The 26647-nt window shown below is 50.6% G+C and overlaps 1 protein-coding gene across 2 annotated transcripts in view; it reads right to left on the minus strand.

The window, feature by feature from the left end:
• The window catches only part of Ndae1 (Na[+]-driven anion exchanger 1), a 207260-nt gene that overhangs the window by 163647 nt on the left and 16966 nt on the right, over positions 1–26647 (minus strand). The window contains exon 1 of one of the 2 annotated variants that reach the window (XM_089543777.1): positions 7109–7741. The exons of the other annotated variant lie outside the window; for it this stretch is intronic. Within the exon in view, the coding sequence (XP_089399903.1) occupies positions 7109–7128 (20 nt within the window). The 5' untranslated portion in view covers positions 7129–7741. Of the gene's footprint in view, positions 1–7108; positions 7742–26647 lie in introns of those variants that run through there. 2 annotated transcript variants of the gene reach the window in all.

Genomic DNA, 26647 nt, shown 5'->3' on the forward strand with positions numbered 1-26647 from the left:
ATGTATCTGATTTTTTTTATGAACGCCTATCGGTGACACAAGAGAAGAAGAGAGAGAGAGAAATTGTGAAGAATGGTAAAAAAAAAATCAAGAAAATGCACGAAAGAGCGCGCGGGATCTTCCACGGCCAGAATGGGCACGTATTGACATGCCTCGGCGTCGCAAAACTTGCGTCTATACAGGACCGCGGTAAGCTAAACTAAAAACTTACGCGTAAACAAAAAGAAAGCGAAATAATAACGGTTTACGGGGGTTTAACGTCCTAAAGCGACTCAGGTTATGAGGGACGCTGTAGTGAAGGGCTCCGGAAGTTTTGACCACCTGGGGTTGTTTAACGTGCACTGACATCACACAGTACACGGACCTCAAGTTAGCATTTCGACTCCATCGAAATGCGACCGCCGTAGCCGGGATCGAACCGCCATCTTTCGGGTCACAAAACGAAATAATAAGAAAACAACGTAGCTATAAAACGCTGATTATAATCACATGGATCTCACTTTCACCTCTCACTCTTTTCTTTCTTTTTCCTGCAGTCTTTTATGGGCTCCTTTCTTCTCGTCTTCTGCAGCGAGACACGTGCAACCTCTGTCCAGTTTAACAAAGAGCCTCGACTACACCGAAAAACCGAATAGACTGGTGACGTCATCCGCGTGTCAAGGGACCAAAGCGGAGGCGCAAACACAAACAGAAGGTGCGACGAAACACCCGAGCGGTCCCCGGCGCTGCGCCGCGCGACGCTGTCGTCCGTTTCGAAACTCAATTTCACAGTTGGCTCATCCCCGCGAGCTTATGGAGATGTTAACCTTGCCCTTTCGATTTCAACAGAGCCGCCGTCGCCATCGTCTCGTGGACAGTCCGCGCTGCAGGGAACGAAGCCGAGACGACGACATTTATACGCGACGAAAAGAAACAAAATTCAAGGTACGTCCAATTGCAAAATGAAAGACCGGGCGCTGTCCTTGTCCCTGCAAGACGCAGTGAACTTGCCCTTGTGGGCCCCATCACACATCCCGCAGCGGAGGACGTTGGCCGGACGTACGCATCATTTTGCTTGTCTTCGCTTCAGAGCAGCAAGACTAATGGATTACCGTCGCCGGCTGTCGATACGCATCTACTGGAAGTTTATACTGACAGCAGGGTGCTTCGGGGCCAATAACGACCCGCATGCGAGCGAGGTTGCTGTAATGAGCTCTCTCCTCATAATAGCTCCACTGCCAAACACCCGAGGGATTCATGCCAGAGCGCAGAGCACCGGGCGGGTGCAATATGTCTTCCGTCCCTTCGCATTTTTCACCTCTGTGTGTGTGTGTATATATATATATTTCTTTTCGAAACACCTCTGGATTTCCCCGACGCTTGTGTCGCTTTCTGTCCCCAGCAAATAAAATGGGAAAGTTCGAAGGCATTGCTGTATAGTTTCGCGCGCTGAGACCTACTATCGGCAAACGTGTCAACTATCTTTCTGCGTATGTGAGAGCCAGGTGCGCGTTTTTAAACGCAACCTCGAACTGGCAGGTTGCCCGCATACTTATCAACAACTTGTGCCCGCATTTTCCTCTCCGGCTGGTTTTCCTTTCAATTAACAGCAAAAAAAAAAAAAAAAAAAACAGCCACGAACGGAGCGGACAGCCAGACACGAACTGAGAGGGTTTTCTCCACTTGTTTCGCTACAACGCACTTAGCCGGGACGTGTGGCCTCCGCGTAGGGTAATAAATTTGTATCACTCTGTTTCAGAGATAAGCACGCGAGATAACCTTGACGCGAACTGCAATTATAGGTCCGAGACCAGCTCGCGCAAGCTTCGAACGGAAGCGCCCGTTCGTTTAGCCGAGCCTAAGGACGTCCTGCTCCTAGCTTATGTCCTCCCGATTAGCGACCACATGAACAGAATCCCTTTTGCTATGTAGTAAACAACAGCGTAACAGGTAAAGGCACTAAAGATGTAATTTCGTCACCTCACCCTGAACAAAGAAAAATGAAGGTAAAAGCGCTTGCCACACCAATTATGCTGCAGAGGATTGAAAGGGAACGGATAAGCCTGGTTTATGAAAGAACCCAGATAAGTCCACTTTTGTCCTCGTCGTCGCTCGCCCATTATGTGGCCAACCCCGCTAATTATTCTTTTTATCTATTTCTTTATTATTTTATCCATTCTCAGTATTCACTTCTGCTATAGCTCGCCGACAGCGCGTATATACCGCGGCCAAACATCGTTGTTGAGGCCAAGAAGCGCTCTGTACGGACCTAACGAGGGAAACGTGCGGCGTGATAAGATTACGTCACTGCATTCTGTCGGTGCTAACAAAGCTGCTGGCGACAAAAAGAGGTCTTGCGTTTACAGCAAGGCGACAGACACCACTTCGGCTCGCTTGGCAGCGGAGCGTTGCAATCGCTTGAAAGGCTGGCTGGCAGGAAAAGTGGCAAACACTACAGGTAAAATATGCGCTGTGCAGAGGTACAAAACAAAACGGTACAATAGAAAAGAACAAATATTTACATCCGGTAGGTTTGTTTCTCCATAGTTCAGTTACCCGACTTGATCAAACTATACCGTCAGCTGCATCGAAGCACTAAGGTAGAATGCACAGGTATAGAGCTGTTTTTTTTTTTTCATGGCCGCTCCGTAGTGGTGTTGCGTTAACCACGTCCTGCGCAACACCTGAATACAACATTCAGGCGTTGCATGGCCATGCGTACTTACTTTACGCTCGTAGCTCTTTACCACAACTACCTGCATACTGCGACGGCTATATACCCATGATCGCACGACTTTACCGCTCTTAGCTGTACCAGGACTGCCATAGCACAGACGCCCAAGAAAAGCGTACCCCGTTCAGTCAAGGCAACGGGCTTAAGAGCCCTCAGGCGCAGTGCTCAGCCAACTCGGTAATAAAATTGCTGTATATGTACAGAAATTTTATGATCGAGCCTGCACAACGACTGATCGATCAACGGACTGCACAGCCATGACGTTTCTGAACCCTGATCGTCTCAGTGCAAAGGCGCGCGTGTAAGATTGACGGTATAAACCGAAGAAAAAAAAATATTTTTTTTTTTTCAGGTACCAAACGCACAGCGGATAAGAATATGAAGCCTAATACACTAGGCAACTATTTACGCTTGCTGTTCTCTTTTCTTTTCCGCAGCAATCCTCCGCTGACCCAGCGTTCGACACGATTTCTTTTCAGTACCTCACGGCGCACACGTTCTCTTCCGCCTGACTGAGCGCTACTGCGCATCGGCTCTGCCCGAATGCGCAAAGCCGCCGCAAGAGGGTGTCCTTGCGGGCAAGCTCCTAGTCATCATCTCTCTTTGTGTTATGATTTTTGTTATTATTTGTAAGAAACGAAAGAGCCCTCGCGCAAGTTTCGCATGCATTCCCAAGCGCCAGAGTTAAGACCTGCAGGAGAGGCACACTATGCGCGCGACTTATGAAGCGCGAGATCCCATCGGCGAAGCCAGATCGTTTCCTCCGCCCCCTTGCAAGGACCGTAAACCCGAGAAGCGACAGTTTCGAAGAACGAAGAAAAAAAAAAATCTTTTAACAGCCCGATTGTTCTCGCGGCGGCCTCCGACCTGTCAGCAGTGCGCGCAACGATGAATCATTTATGCAGGCACCGCCGAGTCATAATAATAAAAAGAAACGATTGCGTAACGAGCGAAAGCCAAGCGCGAATTCAACCAACCCTCCGGGGGCATTATACTACATCCCAGCTACGGCGCACACACCTCAGCCCCCCACACCACCAATGGCATTATCGATGCAATCCGCGCGCAAAGGTCACGCAACGCGTGATCCGCCAACGCCCTGCCTTCCACGCGCCGCCGCCGCAACACTGAGCCGAGGAAAGTTTTCGCCAGCACTGCTGCGCTATAAAGTGAAATAGGCGCAGCGTCTATACGGCAGGCTACTGCTTGCTCTATTTATTTTATTGTTCCGATCAAGATCGCGAGCATAGCAACTGTTCGGCCTATTCTCGAGAAAGACGGCAAGTGCCGTTAGAAGCGAGAAAACGGCGAGGGGAAAGCTTCTCCAAGGATGGAGCGGCAGAATCACGTTTCCAGAATGCACACGCATTTGGGACAAAAGCGCAGATAATGACGCAATGGAGCAGGTGTCGCTGATATCGAACTTTCTACCTTATCTTTTTTCTTTTTTTTTTACATTGTGGGCGCTCTTGCATGCGTATCGGCCTTATTCCTGCTGCGTTGCACGCATTTAAATGTTCACCTTCGACACATAATTGACTTGAAGGAGTGCTCAAAATTCACACAACGGAATAAATGGACTCATAATCACTGTGTACAGCACCGTGGAGTGCAAACACCGTAGGTGGACTACAGCTCAAGACGTTAGCGGCTTGTGCAGTCGAGAGTTTGACGGAACACCGTGTGAAGCATGCCAGCGTCTTGCGCGTTAACACAGCACGCGCTGAAACGGTGCAACCGGTGTTATTGCACTGACCAAGCCAACTGCTCAGTCTCACTGAATTCTAGCACTGCTAAGTCATACACTAACAAAGTGGCACGAACATATGCATATGTCAAAACGAGAGGGGAAGTTTGCCTGCCATGAAGCATAGCGCGCGATTTCAAATTAAAAATGTTCAGCTCTGTATCCGATTCCAAACTAGATACAATGCAATTTCGGATCATAAGCCCAGTCACCCGCACACGGACGCCCAAAGCCGTTCACAGAGTTTAAGTCTTGTGGCCGCTACGAAAACTCGGTGATAAAGCATGATATAGCAAAGCAAGCGAGATCGAGGCACCTGAAAAAACAAATTAACTGACGAGAACTTTGGTGGGAACCGGCGTTGAATGAACGCACCTCGCCGTCCAAGCCACCTCTTCGAGTGCAGAGGACAACACGACGCAAAAGTGTTGCCTCGATGCGCGCGCGAGTGGGAGCGATCAAAAAACCGAGGCTTCTGTGCCTAAATAAAGGGCCGCTGGGACTTCATGGTTAATTACTCGCGTTGCCAAGGAAGGGCAGACCGGGCAGCTCCGACGAGCGATGACGCGCTTAGCCTCGCCTTCGCGAAGGGCTCTCCTGACAAGGGGCAAAACAAGGAAGGGCACGCAGGATCATACCCGCACCAACGGAATGAAACAAATATACATAAAAAAAGAAGATAAACTAAATCAAAAGAGCAAGCTCCGGTAACGGCAGAGTGATTACACACGCCTTGTTTCCTTCTTTTTCTTCTTTAACCGCCTCATTAGCTATCGAGAACGAGACTAAAAATACTCGCTAACGTAGGCGTAGTGAGCTGACGCTAATCACCGAGAACAGTGCGCTGTCAGGAAGCCCACCCTACAACTTCCCCCCTTTGTTGTTATACTTTTGCTTATGTAGGCGAGGACCTAAATGACAACGACTAAATTCCTTCGAACCTAGCTTGACGAGTGTGTGAAGACTTGCGGCAAGCGCGAACACAGGGGTCCCCATATTGCTGTACGCGCGCCAGCAGGGGAGAAGGAGGTATATATGCAGAGAACTACGAACGACTCCAGCTAACGGCGCGCGATGCTTTGCCAAGTAGGCGGTCACGAAAAAGGCGTTACCACTGGCCTGTTCAGACTAAATGATTGATCGCAGCACGAAAAGGCAGTTTTCAGCGCTCGCGCGATTCATCACGCGTTTTGTGGCGGTGATGGAGAAAACAAACACAGCTGAGAGGAAGGCCGACAAACAAGCGTGCCACGATGGAACATGCGTTAGATCTGAGCAGTTTCGCTTCGTAGTAGTAGGATAAGTGTTGTGTTGGGTTTTATGGCACATAAGCGACTGAGGCTATCATGCGTCAAGAACGAGGTCAGAAGTCTGTTTATTTATTTAAAAAAAAATCCAATCTATACTTAATTTTTTTAGAACATTTTGCTTTCTTGAAAAAACCTAAAACCACAGGACAAATCAACAAGACTGCTTTCACCTAAGAGCAATGTTGGACAGAAAGGTATGTGTTCATCGCAAAATAACGCAGCAAAATGTTGTTGGATAACGTTTCGCGCCAGACAAGGCCCAACACTTGACAGCGGCGTCTATAGCGTCACGACAAGGAATCTATTTAATAATGAGCAGTATACATAATGCAGCCAGATAAAGAACGAAGGAAGAAAGGAGACAACAGCAGCTGTTGGCTCCCCCTTTTTATTCGTACTTTGTCTGGTTGCGCTTATGACTGAAAATCAATTCGCCCGGCTATATATCCGTTCTTTAGAGGTTATGTTTCAAGCTTTTTCTTTCTTTTACGGGGTTCCTATCGCAAAGTAAGAAACGAAAAAAAAAACATCGAATTTTGTCATATCTGTTGTACACCAAGCGCCTTGTTTGACCGAGCCATTCGCGAAGCTGGGAATATTTTGAGAGTCTCTGGAATTTGGAAAACTTATTAAACATAAAAGTATGTGACACCAGGTCATTTATTTTTTTATCGACGTGACATGGAGTAACAATTAAATGCACGAGTCCTTTCCTGTCCAACCTTTTATCCACGCCAATATATCAGAATAAAAAGCTACATGATTGATCGCTGCTGACTAGGTATATTAATATCACTCAATTTTACAAACGAACTCAAGACCAATGTCGAGTCGAAAAAGCATGTATGCTGGTGGACGCGTCTGGTTTCTATCAGTCAAGTAAACCCAAAGCGCTTTCGTGAGACATTTAAGATGCAGCAAACAGGTGTTGACTTTTATTGTACTGTACCTAATGAAAGGTAAAACCGAAAAGAAGAAACGTGGTTTTCTGTTTCATAAAGTGTAAACTGCAGCTGATATGACATCGTAACATTCTGCTGACGGCATCTTAATAGACGTATGCTGTGCCACACGAAGCATGCACACAAACAATCTACAGAACGCGAAGAGAAAAACAGGTTTAATATTCGACCTGTTCTCAGGCAATTGTATACGAGTTTCACAGAAAGTAGACACATTTCATTGAATCAACCAAGCAAATTTGTCTTTACAGATAGTAACAGAGTTCGACCCCTGCTTTAACGGGGCCTGTTTACAACAGCCTTAACGCATGCCAAATATGAAGAAAAAAAAGATAAATAGGGGAGAAAAGAAATAGAAAGAAGCAAAATCTCTAACCTCGGTAAACGTAGCGACATGGCTGCCGTTTCGCCGCGGCGGCGACAGCTTCGACGAGACCCGGTGAGACAGTGGTATTCCTACGAGTCCCTGCAGTGCTCGACGGGATTCCTCCGAGATTCAGTTCACTCGCAAGCACGAGCACGCTCGCACACACACACACCACTCGCGAGGACCAAAAGAAAAGTGAAAGGGAATAACAAGACGCAGAACCGGCTCGCGCTGCTGCTCCCGAGGCAGCGGCGACGCGAAATCACGGCGACAGTCGGTCGCGTACAAAGAGAGCACCGGTATCCACCACGCGACACAAAGTCCGCGCAGGGATGGACTGTACGAGGCACACACGCGCACAAAGTCGGGTTCCGCCCACTCCAATCACTTCAGCAGAAACAGTAACAACAGCAGCAGCAGCAAAACTGGGGGCAGGGAACGGGCAGATGCACGGCGGCGAAGCCGATGCGGAGGACTCCCAGCGCTGCTCTGATGCGGCGAGTTCGACCCGGAGCGTGTCTCTTCTTCACGAGGCGAGAGAGATTGCAGAGTCGCGGCGCGCGCGACTGCTCTGAACGTTCTGAGCGCGCGACGGGTGTCGTGGTCTGAAAGCGGCGGCGGCTGCTGCGAGGTCCGCGTTACGCTAAGCGACGCTGGCGTGCCTTCGAGCGGAGGAATTAAGGCTTTCCCCCTCGACGCGCCACCTTCACCGCCACCCCCTCCGCCCTCCTGGCCCCCGTTGCACCCGCGGGAAATCGAAGAGAGGCGCGCAAGCACGCGTCGCACGCACGCACACAGCTGCCACAGCGTTACGCGGGAGCAGCGAGAGGAGGAGAAGGACGAAAAGGAGGAAAGGACGGAGGAGGAGGAGAGTGTCCTGCGAGGATGAGGGTGAGTCTCCATCCTCTCCGGCGGCACCACCAGCGCTGGAGGAGAGCCGGCGGAGGTGGTGGCCGACGCCAGTGAAAGGCCCTTGGCGGCAGCAGCCGCCGCCTCGTTGAGCAATCGCGGCCGGCCCTGGTGACAACGGCGGCTGCGGCAGCTCGAGAGGCACTGCTGGTGCAGCGCGAGCGGACGCTGGCTGGCATGGCGAGCGATGCGCTTTGGCCCCGTGGGCGGTGCCGACCAGTCGAAGCGCTCAATGGCGCTAACAAAAGAAGATGCGTAGAGCACCTGTTTACGAGACGACGGCTCAGAAGAGGAGGATGCGGTGACAGCATCCTCCGGTGGGAACACAATAGTAGAAGAAGCGGCGGAGGGGCCGAACAATCAGCACGCACGCTGCGTTTGGCGTGGCCCGAAGAGAAAGACGGCCCCTGCCTGCAAAGACAGCAGCGTGTCCCTGATGAGATCAAGGAGAGCCCCCTGACGCAACCAAGGGCGGTGTGCAAAAGTACAGGTAAAAAGGGCCGCTTGTAGTATGCGTAACCTTGAGCCACTTGTTTCAACTGGCTGACAATATGCGACGGTGGACGATGCGGTCCCAACACTCGGATTATTTTCAGACGAGCTTCGTCACCGAACAGCAAAGCGTAGAGCGAGCTCCAGTCAGGCTCGTGCAGTCAGGCTCGAATGAAACGCGAACAGCGCCTCTGAACAAAACAAAATAGTATTTTGCCAATGTACTTTCAGCTGCAGTGTAAAACTAGCCGGACTCATGTTGCTGGTAAAAAGATCTAGCGAAGTATATGTAGTCAGAAAGGAATATCTCGCTGCAAAGCCGAAAAGTTCGGCATATGCTGTTCGCGTTTCATTCCGGCCTGACTGTACATACCTGCGGTGCGGGCTGGGACACATTTTTTTTTTCCTTTTTCTTTTATTAGTTCCAATATAATATGTGTACATGCCTACGGTCGAAGCGTCGCAGAATTATACCATTCGAGGCACGCACCGCGCGAAGCACCTCGTCTCCCCAGAGGCACAATTCGACGGTGTTTTCATCCTGAACGCGCTACGTGAAAAACCAGCGCTTCTTCGTTTCAAAGGGGAAAGACGAATAAACCGAAAGCAGAACCGAGATACATCGCACTTCCTGTGTACCGGGCTATGCAGGCTTCGCGGCCGCCTCGAAATGCATTAAAGGGCGCCGCGGTGACGTCAGCGCAGCAGCGACCGCAGTGGTTGCGCATTCAGGTGCCTCGCGAGGAGTTGATTAGGCACCTAAAACGGAGCTCCGCGAAGTAATGCATCGCGCTCTCCCGGTTGCGAGTTCGTCGAGGGAACGTACCCGGACTTGGCAACGCGGTCACGCGTCATTAACGTTTTACGCAACAGCCCAGCTTACTCGGTTTCGCGAGGGCAGCTACAGAGAGAGAGGAGATGTGGGGAGAAAGCAAACGGTCAAGAAGAAAACACTCAGTATGACGGCAACACCGCATCTGGCAAAGGGCAACAACGCTAAAACACGGAAAGTATAAGACCTGAAAGGTCCGTATACAGAGGTTCCTAATGAGATTACCGCCAAGACAAATTGAATACTCGTGTCGGAGCGGTGAGAAACACAAACGAGCGGGAATTCCGCGAGTTTTTCGCAACAGAAAAAGTCTACCCTCCTCCCACCGTCTTTACTGTTCTTAATGGGAATAGAAATGTGCGACAGAGCTTATACAAGGAGGAACGCACGCGTACAGGGCGTTTGCATATTAGCACAACATAGCCGTTTAGCGAAGGGGTTCGCGTGAATCCAAACAAAACGAAAAGGAAAACCGGGATTCCCGTTTACTGCCAAGCAGTTATGGGAGAAAGACGTGGAGCGCCACTGCGAGTCATCTGCAGGCTTTCAAGGCGAATAAAGGTCTACGTGCTTTCGGTGGAGCTCGTTTGATCGACAACTATAGTCTCCAATAATGGCGCTCTGTTCCTGCCCTCGCGTTAGCCAGCTTCTCACCACAGCGGTCACTAGACAAAATACATCAAATGCAAAGAACTCATGCAGCTTCAGGTGATGCGCGTTTTTAACAAGTTGCAAGCAGTCCAGATCGGCCAACGTTAACCGCTGATAATGCATTTCGCCTTTCATTCGCGCAACATGCAGGGCCTACCAGCAGGCGCTCTTCCTAAGCCCCTTTTTTTAACTACTCATTTTTGTTCCCTCACAAATGAAGAGTCGCATGGAGAATTCAGCAACCCATGTATGCGCAAAGAGCTCCCACTCTAATTGATCCCCACGCACTATGAATGCGAGGCACTATACCTGACTCTGACAGGCAACACTCCACTGTCATTTGGAATGCGAGAGCGCACCGCCTGTCTGTGCTTGTACTAACATGCTTTTTAACTACCGCCACAGCTTCAGCTATACCTTAACCTCTAACCACACAACTGAACCTGTTTAGTCGTTTGTCTCATCCTCCGGCTCCCTGCATACAGGTAAGGAGCCCCAAGACGGAAGCAAACCTGCGAGCAGCTTCGTTTCCCGCCTTCTTGTCATCAAAGTATAGGAGCAGGCGTGCGGCAGCCGTGACCCGCAGGCGCATGGGGGAAGTGCGCGCCGCCGCGGGACGGCTTGCGCAACAGCGCCGCGACCCGACGCTCTGTCTATTTCGAGGTGCGCGCGGCTGCACACGTGCCTCCTTTGGACGCCGCGGCACGGCTCCTCGGGAGAGAGCCGAAACCAAACAAATACGCTGCGAATAAAGTAACCAGCGGTGGCGGCGGAGACTCGAGAAAGTGCGCAGCGCGGACGCCGTATAATAAGTATACATACAAAGCTCACATTCACCCCGGCGCAACGCGGAGGGCGGCCGCGACCGCGAAATCCGTGACCGGCTGCGACTTGCGTGACGACTACCAGCGCCGGGAACAAGAGCTGCCATATGACGTCACGTACACAGTGCCTCTAGATGCTGAACGATGCGGGAATCGGAGTCAGAACGCGGAGCACTGCGCCAACGCCAAACGTCCGCGAAATTAATGGTGCTCCGACTCCCGCTAATGCGCTATGTCCAGAAAACGTTTAAACGCCGCCCGCCACGGTGGCTCAGTGGCTCTGTCGTTCGGATGCCCGGCTCATGGTCGCGGGACTGAATCCCTGCCGCGGCTGCCGCATTTCGGTGCAGGTGAAATGCAGACACGGCCGTCTGTTGTGCGATGTGCAGTGCTCGCTAAAGAAAAAGAGAGAAGAAAAATAAAGGGAGAAATAAAGTAACGCTTGCGGTGATTTTTAGTGGCTAAAATGCCACTCGCGAGTTCCAGCTGCAACGACTGCCTGTGTAGAGTCCACTTGCCATGCGGCCTGACAGGCGTACGCTGCAATGTTTCGGGTTCCTGAATCTCTCCCGGAGATGCGAGTGCAACAGCCAGCGCTGGGGGCTTCTTTTGGCTGGTCGTTTATACGCGATGGCTCTCTTCTTACTCCTGACGATGGGACGACGATGGTATCGCTGCGGGAGAGCACCTGTGTATGCATACATACCTATATTCGCCTTTGGCTGCGCGACCTAAATGCCCGAGGACATATACCAATATACAAGCGCTTCCTTTGCTTTCCTTTCTCTATATCTCCTTCCATCTTTCTTCTTTCCATACTAATCGCTCACAGAGCCTCGTTCCCCGACCTATAAAGTGAGCTCAAAACGCAAAAAAACAAAAAAGTGAACAGATGCGTTATAAGCCCTGACACTTCGGTTCGATGGGCAGTCATACAGGTAAGGCTTGGTGCACAGCCGCAGCCGAGTGAATGAATGCAAGTTCAATCAGCAAAATTAGTCGTTAGTCAACTATGCGCGGCCAATTACCGACCCGAGCGCCAGCATTAACGACCGAGCGAGCTCGACGCAGGCGCCAATAACAGGTCTGACGCGAGCGAGCGCGCATTCCGAGGCGGAATTCTCGGTTAGCGGCGAGCGCCCGATGTGACACGTCGGCGCGGCGCGTTAACGACTTTCCGTCGCGCGTTTTCGCAGCTTCGCTTCGGTCAAATTACGTTGCTGTCAATCAGCCACGTCAAGAGTGACACAGGGGGCGGGTGCCTGGGCTGCGCACACCGCACAAACACGCGCGCACACACTTGAAGATTTCACAAACCGCAAATTTACCTTATAAGATCAAACAGCTGGCATCATTTAATTTTTTTCCGACGGTTATAAGTCTTTTCCCTGAGGAACCTCATCAAGCTACTCTGTTAATAGCTTTGTGTTCCTCTCCTGGCATTTTCTTTCTTCTGTAGCGTTGTCAGAAAAAGAAAAAATGCTCAGTAGGAATGAATGAATGAATGAATGAATGAATGAATGAATGAATGAATGAATGAATGAATGAATGAATGAATGAATGAATGAATGAATTTTGCCACCAAGGCAGCTAAACGTGGAGCAGTGCATTTTAAGCCTATTTCGGGGCCACTGAACAATCGGCTGGCAGGAACCGATAATGAAGCACAAAGAAGATGGCCAGAACACGAGCGTGGCTGAACTCCATAGTGCCGACCAGAAAACTCCCACGCGCTTGTACACTTTACAAAACATTTAAATTCGCGCTCCCCGGCGCTACTCACAAAGCACTCGTAGCCTTACGCGATGCTATGCATTTCTGCTGCCGCTTTTGCGTGTGTATTGAACTGCCGTTGAGGTGCGACCCTGCAGGCCGCAAGTTAAAAAGCGCCAGTTTCGTAAGGCAATTTCGGCAGCTCCGTCAAAATATATTATGAAAGAAAAGGCGCAGTGATTCTCGCACTCTAGGCGCACAGGACACCCGAACCTCGCATGATGGAAAGGATGATGGAGGGGCTGAAAGAAGGAAGAAAGAAAGAGGCATCGATGTTGGGGGCTCCGGAGTAATTTAGACCACCTGGTGTTCTCTGAGGCACAGTGACATCGCACAGCACACGGGGCCCTTTTCGCATTTCGCCTCCATCGAAATGCTGCCGCCGAGACAGGCAACTGATTCTGTGAACTCGCGCTCAGAAGCCAAATACGATGTAAACGAACACGGCGAAAAAGCGCCACATAAAAATGCATCGCACAGCCTCTAGTCTCCGCCTCTGCTTGCTGGGTGCCAGCGTGACGAGATCGTGGCGCATTTCAGAGAGAGAATGAGACGAGGCCCGCATAGACGCAGCATAAATGACACCTCTGACACCACTCAGTCGTACACGGCTGAGTCGGTAAACAACACGCGACCATGGCTTAGACGGTCGGATCTGATGAAGAGCCTGGCGCACCGACGGAAGAGAGAGAGAGGAAAGAAGTAAAGGGAGGGAGGAGACGCCGCACAAACCTCTTCGCAGAAGCAAAATGAAGGGCATCCTGTGAGTATACTGTCATATCTCGGGTAGAGGTAGCGTGGCCAGTTGTTGCATCACCAAGGGGGCTCGTACAGGATGAGGGAATGTTTGAAGCTTTGAAGGTTGGGGTTACGAAAACAAGCAGGTTTAATGACAAGAAACTAAGACACTTATTTACATAATGAAGAAAAAGAGCTAAGAAACAAAAATCAAGAGTTCAAAGCGTCGAGCGACTGGATGAGCCTATTACCCAAGGCCCAGAGCCACTGGATGAACCTGTTACCCAAGGTTCAGAGCCTTCGTGCTCACTTTGGGCGCAGGTTAAATAGCCCAAGGCTATTTAACGAAGACACCTGTTGTAGAGTCCACCCGTGGGAACTGGCGAGGAGGAAACGTAAGTCTGCAGCTCTTTCGCACTGCGAGGCAACCATACTGTTGGCAGCTCGTGTCCATTGAACACAGGTGTGGCATGATGGCGCCGCGGCCGCAGCTGCGCTGGCTTCCTCTGATTCGTTCCGGGTCTTTTCAGACGAGGAGCATCCTTTCTTCCCCTGTCGTCGGTCCTTCTAGAAGGGAAGGTCGTTGGCACCGAGCCGAGCATGGGAAGAGCTCCATCGACCATTTCCCAGCTAGTCATTCTTTTTGGTGGGGTCATCTTGGGGTTCAAACGACCTTTCGAAATTTCCGCTATTGAATCCGCCACCGTTATCATCGCGGGTCTCAATTTGGGTCGTGACAATACGTAGTTCACTAATACAGTTGTCCGTCCTCATTTATCCTATAAAGTATGTCTTTTTGATGAGCACACTGTTTGATAATGGACTCATCGCTAGAAAATTCACGGACGACCAATCGGATTGATGCGGATGATATGCGATAGCATTTTTCTCTCAATCGCCAGTCATATTCCAATTCCAGTTCCAGCAATTCCAGTTCCAGTACTGTTCCACTCTTGGTTTTATTGAAACTTTGATTGCATTCTGATCGCTTCCTCTATTTATTTTTGCTGCCTTAGTCTTGGTAATTTTCACATGAGCTGAGTCAATCTTACTCCGGCGTCTATCTCCCCTCTCCTACAGGAAGAAAGAGAGAGAGAGGCGGCAGAGGGAGGTGAGGGAGAGGAGGACGCTTGGCAGGTGTGACGATAACGGCAGTCTCCGAGTTTTCTCTTCAGTGAGGCTTTTATGATATCCCATAATATCCCCAACATGACGTAATCACTTTCCAATCACTGCGCCACCGCGTTCGGAGAATAGCCCCGCGGAGGAAAGGATGTTGAGGCTCTGAGAAATTCGCTTCGCTTTAGTTGAATCTGTTTCTCGCCATATGCGGAGAACATCGCCCCGTTATGCGTTTCGAGCTCTCGTCTCTCTTGAGTATAGTCGGGGCGCCGACGGGACATTCAAAGCTGCGAGAGAAAGACACGCCTGACCTCGCACAGCCGCGAACTATGAGGCTTCGAAGGCGAGCCGCCCATATTCGCACGTGCGCATTCTGCAACACAGACTCGTCCGCAGATGGTCGCTATTTGCTCTGACCCTTCTAACCCCTTTTACTTCTCTCCTTTCTTGGCCCTCTCGTGGTACAAACTCTTGTCCGAACGTCGGAAATTCCGGCCTTTTTCACGCGTACGGAATAAATCGTCAAAGCACGCGAAGCGTAGGTCAACAAAGGCAAATGCCGGCGTTGTCGCCGGCATTTCCTTCCCTCCACATTGTAACTAGGACATCCCGCTGGGCGTTCTCGCGCCTTTGTGCGGGGACCGAACATCGCCCGCTGACCCCGGTGTAGGGAAAGGAGAGGGAGAGGAAGAACCAGAAGCATAAAGTACGCTCGGGATACAAAGACCAAGCAGTGTAACCAGATTAATCGGCGCGTCTTCTTCGACTACTTCCGAAAAAGGCTCGCAGTCTCCCTCGTCGTCCAGTGTGGACGTAAGCATGAGGATAGTGATAGCCAGGCTCAGAAATGGACCTACAGAAGGAAAACGAAGACCTGCAGAGGACCATTAAGAGTGTGTCAGAGCACAACTTGGAGGCAACCTTGGGCTAAGCGCTTTTCTTCGGTTGGCGGCACCCTCCTTCTCTTTGCCCTCTCCCGTGCAGAGTGCGTACAGCCAGCGGTGACCCCGCGTTCCGCCGCACAAACCGTGGGTCGTCGCGGTCGCGTCCCTCCAGCGGCGGGACGTAAGAAAGACGCCGCTCTCCGTGACGGACCACGAGCACACGCTCTGCTGGCGCAGTTCCGCCTCGCACGGGCCATGCGGGGAGGCCGTGGCACGCGACAGCCACGCGCGCAGCAACCGAGCGTGCCTGGCTAATCACTCGGGGCCGGCCTAGTATCGGCGCGCTCGGCCACGGGCATGGCTGCGGGCGTGGGAGCGACACCGGGGAAGGCCGCTGCGGTCGGCTTCGCGCGGGCAGCCAGAGAACGACTGTCGAGAGATTTGTCGCTAACGAGCGGCGGCGGCCACTCGTCGGCCCAGACGGCGCGTCGCCATCCATCCACTACGCGACAAAGGGCTGTCTCTCTCCCCCAGCGAGCGCGACCGACCCCTGGGCGGCGGGAAAATTCCGCTGCGGAAACAGTGACGCAGTGGCGAAGTTGCGCACTTGACAGCGGACGTGCCACGCGGTGCCGTCGTATCGGCCGCACGCTTTTGGAATTCAAAATTCCAAGGCGCCCCGTAAAAAACGTGTAGTATTGCATGCTACAGCAGTTGATTAACGGTACAGCGCTAACTTCCAGGACAACTGCGACGTGAATGAAAATTTCAAGCTGGGGTGTGAATGCACACTTTATTATATTTTCTTGCAGTTTTTCTTGAACTTGCAGGACGTAGCATTTCATAATTCCGGAAGTGACCCGCAGTAGCTTGCAAGCATAAAACTGAACAAAGATATGAAATAATTTGTTTATTCACCCAGTGACTCGCTTAATCATGCAATCACTCACTAGCTCACTCACACCGACTCGCACGCTCACTAACTAACTAACTAACTAACTAACTAACTAACTAACTAACTAACTAACTAACTAACTAACTAACTATCTCGCTAACTAACTAACTAGCTTACTAACTCACTCACTCACAACGCCGCGCCTTCCTTTCCGTTTGATTGCGTTTTGCTCCACGCGGTTCAGCACTTGTTCCAGGACGTGTTCTTAGCAGTAGACTAGAGGATTTCATTTACCATATGGCGTGCCCAAACAGAAACAAAGATATTGGTAAAAAAAAATTGGGTTCGTAATTGCAAATCATGGACATCTCAGCCCACACGCAACAAAGCCGTAAGAGCAAAAAGCTCGACACAAATACCGTACCGCGCAAACTCGCCTTCTATAGACGACCTCTCATTTGTGTGCGCGACAGTCGACGCACGTCAGATGAATCGCGTTCCGAATTTCCCTCCATTGGGTATCGGCCAAGGAAAGCACGGTTATGGAAAATAAGCGGCAAGCTACACAGCGCATTGCTGAGACGTAAACAGCGTGTTATTCCGACATTATCATGGAAAAACCGTTCCCTTCCAGCGAACAAAGCGTCAAGAAAAAAGGAAAACGAAAAGCAGGAATGGTAGAAAAAAATTGGTGCTAGCACACTAGAAATTAGGGTGGAGGGGCTCATGGCAAATGGCACAGCGACTGCTTGGCAGCGGCCGAATCTGGGCGATCTTTTGGCGATAATAAACAGTCTCTGTGCCGCCTGGAAGCTCTTCGTAAGGACATCGGGTATCTCGGCGCAAACACAGCGTGAATAATGACCCATGTCGAGCCTCTTCGGATATATATCGGGAGGCGTATATATGCGTCCAGGGGAGCGCTAGAAGGGGATCGTGAGGTGCCTCGCAAAGAAGAACAACGCAGTTGAGCGAGAACGACGATGCGCAGAAGGCGAGTGCGCCCAGCACATGCAGCACGTGTCTGCCAAACTCTCATCGCACCCCATTGCAGGATCGGCGCCAACGAGAAAGGGGGACTTCATCCAGTCCCAACAAGAGGCGCGTATCGGCATCAGAAACCACTCCGCTGATTCCTCGCAACAATTTCAATAGGTGGTTCAGAAACTGTCGCAAGAAAATGACTAAGGGCAGTACTTTGAGTACCGACTCACCGGTGCGATAAGCTTCTTGAAGCCAGCTGCTTCCATGAAACCAGCGCTTCGATCTTCACCGCAGATAAGTTGTTACTCGAAGGACAAAGCCAATTAAGCGCAGGACATGATAAAAGAATCGACAATGGTATTCTCTCTTCAGCAATCGACCGCGAAGTTTTCGCACGTGCCCGGCGGCTGAAGAAGTTCCGCGACTGCGGGGGACGCGAGCGGATGTGGACGAGGAAGTTTCTCACACCAGGCGTCGTAGCAAGACTGAAAGCTTCCTGGCATTGGCGACTCGATGCAATCAGCTGGCACCGCGCTGACGGCCGAGCTGTTGCAGGGGGCGTCCTTCACCTCCGAGCGGCGTCGGGCTCGCGAAATCGAGGTCGCATCGGGGAGAGCCAATTATCAAACGCGTCCTCCACGAAGGCCCAATCTCAGAATGCGTGTTTGGAAGAAAGTGACAAATTCGGAATTTCAATTGCGGTCGCGATGTCTCCTTTGGAATCAAAGCTGCATGCGCTTATAAAGTTGCAGTTAACAGCGTCTATGCGTGCTTCTCTCTCTGTGTGCGCGCGCGCGTGTGTGTGTGTGTGTGTGTGTGTGTGTGTGTGTGTGTGTGTGTGTGTGTGTGTGTGTGTGTGTGTGTGTGTAGCCGATCGGCTAAAGAAATGAAAAAAAAGCTAAAAAAATCACATGGTGGTTACCAGTGTGCAACGCGAAATTCAGGGACAGCTGTTTGCGGTGGAGAATATTGTGTTGCGCGTTGCAGTGACGTCATGCGGACCAATCAGCAAGTTCTAGGAAGCAAGAAGGATGAACATAGCTGGAAATTATTATTTCAGTACACGACATGCAACTTATTACATAGGTGAGTAACGTACAAGGAAGTCCAGCTGCGCTGCGGCACGCCTATATATACTCGCGGCCGAGGGTGGGAACCGACGAGTGCCATAGATAAAGACAAGGCAGAGTAGTTTTAACAACGCCCACTTGGGAAAACAAACAGAGCATCGGAGATACAACGATGCGCCATGAACAAAACAACAAGAAAAATGATGCGATTACAGTCCTACGATTCAAAATTTTCGAAGCTTTCCCTCAACGAGCATCAAACAACAAACCACCGTTAATTGTGCTCGACGCGAAAAGGGTCATAATCGCACACTAAGTTGCTTTAGCACTTAGCAGTTGCACTTTAGCAGTTTCTGCATTTTATGAGCTATACGGATGGTGGATGAAATCCGCCTCCAAGCTGCTCAGACGCGATAAACAATCGAGAATGCGGCAGAGCGCCTGCAGCTCAGCTTCACTGCCATGCACAGCTTAAGATTCTCCGATCGCATTCATTCATTCTTTCACCCAGTCAGTAATATTAATCTTTTCCATTTTACTTCCTTTTTCTCTGATACTATGCATGTTATTTTCTCTCTCTACCTTTGTTTCCTGGTTATTTTTTCTCTTTTAGTTCCTCCCAACATTTTGTTCTTTGTCGAAATTCAAAAGAATCAGTCTTATACAACGCAATAATCAATATATTTGCTGTATTGAACACAATGATACACACTGTATGAACAGCGCGCCCCCTGCGTGGTCGGTGCCACGTGCTGTGTATTCGGGACGAAATAAGCGCGGTGCACTATGCGTTCGGCGCCGTCGTGAGGGCGACAGTTGGACGGCGGCCAGCGGCCCCGAGACCGACGAGAGGCCGCCGGATGATTTGATTGGGGCGGACGCGAGCCAGCTTCGGCAGCGCGCGCCCCCGTCAACGAGCGCACATTGGCCATCGCGACGGCCCCTTAATGGACGCCAAGGGGCCACGCGCCCGCCATCGGCACGCGCGCATCACGCAAATGAAGCGGCCGACGCCAGCACAAGCTCGGCGCCCGATATAGCGTATGGCTGCAGGCATCGCGACCTGGGTCGCTGTGCATTGCAAACAAGAGCGCCGACACCAGAGTGATGTCCCCTCGGACAGCGAACAGGCTCCAAGCATCGTCCGAAGTGCCTTCGGCCGTACGTGCGACGGCGTCGACGTGTTCTGGGAATGCTATGCGGGAGAATTTCCGGGAAAAAGGGTTTGTCCTCCAACCGCATCACGCCGTGCGCTCGATGATGACGGCACCATGGGCGCCTGTCATCGAGCGATTTCTGATACGGGATGTGCACGGCCTGTCGTCGCCCGTCGAGTTCTCCCTGCGCTTTTAAATTCAAATTTCGCGTCTCCGCTGTATCTCGCTGCTTCGCATTAACGCTGTGGTCGGTTGCTCGCTAACGGAGGAAACGACGAATCGGGGGATGAACTTGTGGAGGGGGGTCCTTCGGGCGGCCGTGACGGATGTTTTCCTGTCACGGCCAGCTGACGTTCGCGAGTACTTGTTGAAGAGTGCTACCCCTTTTCAAGGGCAACTTGCAGTCTGTCATTGAGAGAGAGACAGCTTTTGATGATTCATAAGCATCGCCATTTCATTCGGGGCGTTGGATACACGAGAACAAAAAATAATCAAACAAAATCCAGCCATACCAGCGGATTCTGTTTTTCTACGAATTCCCTTTTCCCGAAGGAAAGAAATATTAAGTCCGGGTCCAAATCGAGGGAACCGGCGATGCAAGCAAACAGCGCCGTTAAATCTTTCTACGCCGCTGAACTACTGATCAATTCGCGCTACAAGGGACATACACACGGAAACACAAACGGACGAAGCGCGTAACGCGCTTCGTCCGTTTGTGTCTTCGTGTGTATGTCCCTTGTAGCGCGAATTGATGAGTATGAAGCACCAACTAGCCCCCGCTCTTGCATTGTTAGCCGCTGAACTACCCGCCTTTCGGCAAACAGACACCTACAAGACTATTTTCGGTTGGGTGGACAGCAAAAGAAAGCCGGCAGAAAGCGCTAAATGACCCTATACGAAGAATGTAACACCCCATAAAAAGACCGCCGCTAGCTCATGGCCCCCATAAGCAGCGTATAGGACAAGCACTTATTCCCTACCCCGAGAAGCTCAATTACTTGAGCACGTGAGGCTGTAGTCCAAGAAAACAGCCATAAAGTAACGCAGTCAATCTTGAGCCCTCGACTGCAACACTAAGAGGTGAGACACTGTGTAAAAGAAGATGAAAAAGGAAAGGGAGAGGGGACGTTCCACGCCCTGTGTACCAACGTAACATATTAACGAACCGTAATGTGTCCGCCTGCCCAGAATCGCACAAAACATTGTGCCGAGCATCCAGCGTCGTGTGCGAACAGATGCCAATCCTGCTCGAAGTTCCCTCGGAAGAAGATTGATGGCGAATTGCAACTGGCGATCAGGAGCACTTTCTCCGCGAACCGAAACTCGCGTTTCAATGGGTGATTTGGATTCAGATCGAGGGCTCCAATCGTGAATTTCAGGTTAAACTCGCTGCGCGGCGGATCGCCCCGTATTTGAACGGGCAGCCAGGAGTGCGTCTTTTGTTCCAACCGTCCATCTGGATTTCTTGACACCGTGGCGGATTCAATGCATCGTTGGAGATTCAGAGCGATAATCCCGAAATTCGAGTGGAGTATGCCATAAATAACCTGATATATAATTGATAGATAACGCCTCCCGTTTGGCAAGAATATGATCTTGCGTCGGGATTAAGTCACCGTTGGAGAAAGCAGTAAAAAATTCAGCTAAATATAAGGAGGATCGATTGACACCCTCCACGCGCCCGCTGAAAGTCCTGTGACGTCACGTCAAGTTGACAGACAGTCCTTACGCTGAAACGCTGAAAGTATAAACACGGCGATGAATGGGACCATTAGGAGGCAGATAGGAATAGCCCCCCCTTCTTACAAAAGCAGGGCCCTGCAAGGAACAGCTCCGTCAGCGCAGGTGAGCGCGTCTGCCATGTTCTGGTGCACGCGCAAATCACCTTTCAGAGTAGTGAAATCCGATGCCCAGTCTAACGTACCTACTCAAAACAATCAAAGCAGAACACGCCTTGCCAGAAGTAAGATTTTTCATTTATTCATTTATACCAAATCTGCTCATGCCCCCAGCCATGAGTGAGTTCTGCTTCTTCCCGTCCTCTTCGAACGGGGACGCAAATCGATCGCCAAGAATCCGTGACGTGGCATACGCCGTCCGCAAACCAAATCAACGAATCGGTCCGCGAACAGTAAATCCACAATAACAACCGCTCTCCCTGTGAATATTTAGGTAAAGCGCTGATTTTGGCCAGGGAGCGGTGAAACTCGGAGACAGCCAGCCTGATGACGATATGCACAGCAGAGAAGGCTCAACAGCGTGTTCAGTCGATCCTTTCAGCCACCGCGGTGACAGCTACAAATTCTCACATGCTGCGCTCGCTGAGCCCGTTGGCAGTACAGGAAAGCGTAGAACCAGTTTCATCGGCAACATAACACCCTGCGTAGAACCAGTTTCATCGGAAACACAACACCCTGCGTGCTACTATTTATTTTTTCTTCACTTCCAGGTTTGCGCAATGAGGCGCTGCCTCAGGATTCTCCGTCCGCTGCCTGCCACCAATCACGTCCTCTTCGCCTGTGCTATCGATCCCACCACTTCCCGCTCAAGTTCAAGCGTAACTCATACGCCCCTGCGCCCGTGTGCGGGAGCAGTCTGGCTTGCGCCTAACACTATAGCGTACAAAATGGAAGAAGCCGTGCAGAGAGCAAACACGCCAGAGTAGGGACACGGTTCGAGCTAAACGGAGTCGTCACGCTCGGCTACGAATGGTCGCTTGCGCAAGCGCAGACACTCTTCGCTCACCCAGTTCTACACAGCAAACAGCGACGGGCACAGCAAGCGATTCCCTGTGGATGTTGCCGAGAGTGCCGGCGCGTCTTTCGACAGACCGCTTTGGCCTTCCGCGGCGAAGCGTATTGTATAGCGTCCAACAGACGGTCGTAGCCGGCGGCAGCAGGTTAGCGTGAGCGGCTCACGTCGCGGCTCCAGCCTGAACGCGGGACTCAGCGCAAAGCAGTCGAGGCACGAACGCTGCCTCCGACGCACGCAAGAGCAACAAAATAGCGAGGTCGTTCACCCCCTGAGACGCAGGTTTGCACGCGAAATGGACTGTAGACAGAAATGACAGCGAGTGAAGAAGTACGGGCCACATGCGGGGTGTGGACGTGTGACTATTCGCACCTTCTCCTTGTCAGCAGCATAACAAGGAGTAGGAACTGTTTAATGATCTACCTACGAGCTATTCGAGGTGAGGGTGGTAAATATGATGTGGAACGCGCACACACAAACGCACGCACAAACAGACACACACACGCACACACACGCATACACGCACGCATACACGAACGCGCATGCACGCACACACGGACACGCAGTTTTCAGATTACAAATGAGAAAGAAGTATGGGAGATGTAATACTGTTTTAGACTTTTCCAACAACGTGCTCTTATTACAGGAATAACAAAACTAGCAGCAGTGACGCGTTGGTGTCGGTATAGCCTTGCCATGCTCGCCTAACCGCATTTGCCGTGCGGCGGTAGTATCGCACTGTTAGCGTATTTACCGCACGACGGCGAAAAAACTGCCTAATATGGTGCCAGTCACGGCGGTTTTAATATTGTGTTCAGTAGCCCATTAAACTCGGCTTCCGAAAAAGATAAATAATTGAAAACAAAAATACACTGCGCCCTATCGTTCGCTATTTCTTTTCTTTGAACAGCATAGCGATGCTTCTAGGCTTGTTGCCGCGAGATAAGCTAAAGAGAGAAATCGAAAGCAACAGCGTGTCCAGCCTTGAACGGAGAGAGAGAGAGAGACGGAGGAAGCCACCGAGGGCTAGCGACGTGAGCCCCGGTCTCGACGCCGTGCGGGGAAGCGCCCCAAGTGCACTGGGGCAGTGGCGTCCCCTTCCCCCCCGTTACCTGTCCGGGCTCAGCGCAGTGGGCCAAGGGCGCACGATCGCCTCCTGGTCGCCCCTTCTTTCATCGCGGAGGGCCGAAACGCGGAAACGCCCAGCCTAATGGCTTTTCAGGCGGAGCACGTCAAGCAGACCGCCCTCCCGCCGGATCCTGTGCAAGCGATGCTGAGGAATTTCCCGCAGAAACGGTGGATTCATGGACGCCACCTGGGAAGCCGTGAAGGCGTCAGTGCGGAGGAAATGTCTGGACGCGTTCTGACGTCACCTTGTACTGCTCTCCGACGATGTACAGTCTTTGTCAAAAGTAACCAGGCTGCATGGTTTGCTTCTAGCTTGTATAGTGGAGCCCTTGTGACTTTCCTAAACATCAAAAGTTGTTGGAAGGTAAGAAGACCCCCAGTCCTTACCTTTAACAACCATTTCAGCTTCAGGGAAGCTGTAAGGGCTCCACTGTATGAGCTAGAAGCAAACCATGCAGCCTGGTTACTTTTGACAAAGACTGTACTTCGTATTTGCATTCTCAGCGAATGAAAAGCCTCATATCCCCCGCGTAAAAACGAACTACGGATTTTTTTTTTTTTTTTTGTAAGGAGCTCAGGAGCGCGGTAGTTTTTTCCAAGCATTTTTTTTTTCGATGAAATGACAAAAATAATTAATTAGGATCCCCTGAATGCCGAGTCGGAAACGCAAAACCACGAAGACAGCGCAACATGTAAATCCAAGTCCAGCTTTCTTGGAGATCGCTTTTAATCGTGAAGCAACTGTGGGATATTGTAAGGTACTGTTACGAACGTAATAGCGATGCGTAGCAAAATCTCGCTTTTAAAGTTTATCCTGCGCTCGCACTGAGTAGTAGATTGCCATAGAAAACCAGTGGGAGGCGTTTTTTTGACTACAAACAGCAGAAATCCACCAGAGTCCTGAGGAGGCATATGCGGATATATTGGTTGCCATGGTGCAATCTTAGATACGCGAAAATGGTTTCGTTCACAGTCAACGTCTCGTTGAAAAAATGCGCTTCTCCAGAATTTGTGGGCATGGATGCAACAAGGTGAGTGCAAGGTTCAATCCATTCCGCTCTAATGAATGCAAGAAAGGCTAGAAAGACAAAATGCAAGAAAATTTTCGAACGTCTAACTTCTCACCGTCTTTTTATGCAAGCGTGCGGCCCTTAACAAGATTAGGGATACTAAGTGAGGAAAAAAATACTCCGGACATTCAGGTCACGATTTCTCTCGGAAAAGGCAAATCGTAGTAAGATGAAATCTTGTTTTTCCTCGAGATTCTAAATTGCATAACAACGTTACTTCGTGTAAAAGGATCTAAGTAATAAGTTTAACAGAGTTCCATTCTAAAAGCGGCACGGTTCCAACGAGGCCTGCCTCTTGTAAGCGCGCTCGCTATCTGCGTAAACACGTACGAAAACGAGTGCGACAGGACCGTAACGAACCCGCGTTCTCTAATTCGTCCTCTTCCGAGCGGAAATGGTCAGTCCTTCGGATAGCTAGGCCGAGCCACGAGATGGAAAGTCATTTGCCCCCTCTAGTGCCTATAGCACGAACACCGAGTCGTCCTGACTGGTCCATGGACATTGTTTTTACGAGCTCTGCAAACGACCGTGCTTCTTCTTGGCACTCAGTCGAAGGGCCCAAGCCAAGGGACATGAACCAGGAAATAACAAAAACAACTGAGCAGTGCTTGCTTTACTTCCGCGGAGCGCACCGATTCCTTTTGTACTGGCAGTTGCAGAACAGAGCTCGCGCCTTTTCCGGGAAATCAAAGCGCTTACTGTGCCGTATACTTTTCGTTATTAACTGCGGGATGCCCATTATTGGCGTCAGCCGGGTTGGCAAAGCTCTCAGTCAGTCTGACCATAACACCGTCGCTGGTCAATAGGCTCAAAAAAAAAAAAAAATCTAGCAACTGGTCGAGCTCTTCCAGTCGAACTGTTGAGTAATTTGTTTGAAGGCCTGCATTCTGCTGATTACGTCATACGCGCAATAGGCAATACGCTACACATCGTAAGCAAGCCATGTACAGTCTTTGTCAAAAGTATACAGCCCAAGGGGTCTGCTTCTGAGCTCTGCAGCGCGGCTTCTCATGCATACTCGCGGACCCTAATCTCAAGAAGGCAGGAGGAACTTAAGTCCTCAACCCTCCCAAGCTTAGGACTGTCAAATGTGCTAAAGAGCTCCGCTACAACGCTTGGAAGCAAACCCATCGGGCTCTATATGTTTGACAAAGACAGTACATTCCGTAAGCCCGCTTCTTTTTCTTTTCTTGCAGCACGGAATTTGTTGCAGTGAAACGACGTTACTTGCAGCAACTATTGACAAAGCGACCGCAGAGGGACAGTTAACCAGAGCGACTGCGAGAATACCGTAACCAGTACTGCACACTAGAATGGCAGTATAAGGAGAAACAAGTGGTAAGGAGAGAGCGCATGAGTTCGGTTTGAAGGATGCAGCTTGGCCGTACATTTCGTCTGAGGTAAAAGCCGTGCGTTGTACCGCTATTAAAACTCCGTTGTTTCATCCTAACCGCACTCAAGCAACGAGTGCCAGTGAGTGCGCTCGGAATTGAGGGAGGGAAGAAAGAACGCCGATCGTATAAGTATAGAGTGAGGACACTGCTGACAGAGAACAGCTTTTAGTTTCTCAACGTGCGGCGATACTTGCGGCTGCGGGACAAACTGAAAGCTTGGATTTTCATCTTCTCGCAGATGAAAATGTTGACCCGGGATGTTACCGGGAAGCAGTAATTGGCCCGCCGAGGTCATATGTACACTATAAGTAGGCCTGACCCATACACCGATGTCTGAATGGGCGCCCTGACGCCTTCTTCTGTACTTCTTCGCAATGGAAGAAGACGGAAAGCCTGGAAGCATTTTTTCCTCTTGTTTTTTCTTTTTATTAAGCGAGTACAATCGCGTATGTATGGAGGCAGCTGCATTACCCAAAAGAACGCATTTAGCAGCTGTGCCCGCACTGCAATGAGAGTGTCTTGTGATTGGTAATCAACCTGAGGAAAACTATTAAGAAAAAAAAAGAAAATAAAAAGTGTCTCCTCCTGCCTCCATTCCTTGATAGTCTCGTTCACCATGAGAGAGAGATAGACTTTAATGAATAATGGAGAGGTCTGGCTGGTTATGATTACGTATAGGTAACGGCAACGTGAAAAGGGATCCCATCATGAGCATTCAAGCAATGGTTACTCCACAAGTAAGGGTGAATTAACCACTTTTATCGAGGTTACTCCACTCTGCAACCAATCAACGTTTCAAAAGTGTAGACGTCATCGCGTGCGTCAGTCATCTTTGCCCAGAACAGAAGAATTCTCTTCCAGTTCGCGGCGTTAA

This window comes from Amblyomma mixtum, chromosome 5, assembly GCF_055824585.1.
Source record: "Amblyomma mixtum isolate Tamu chromosome 5, ASM5582458v1, whole genome shotgun sequence".
In the NCBI taxonomy this organism is placed as follows: domain Eukaryota; kingdom Metazoa; phylum Arthropoda; class Arachnida; order Ixodida; family Ixodidae; genus Amblyomma; species Amblyomma mixtum.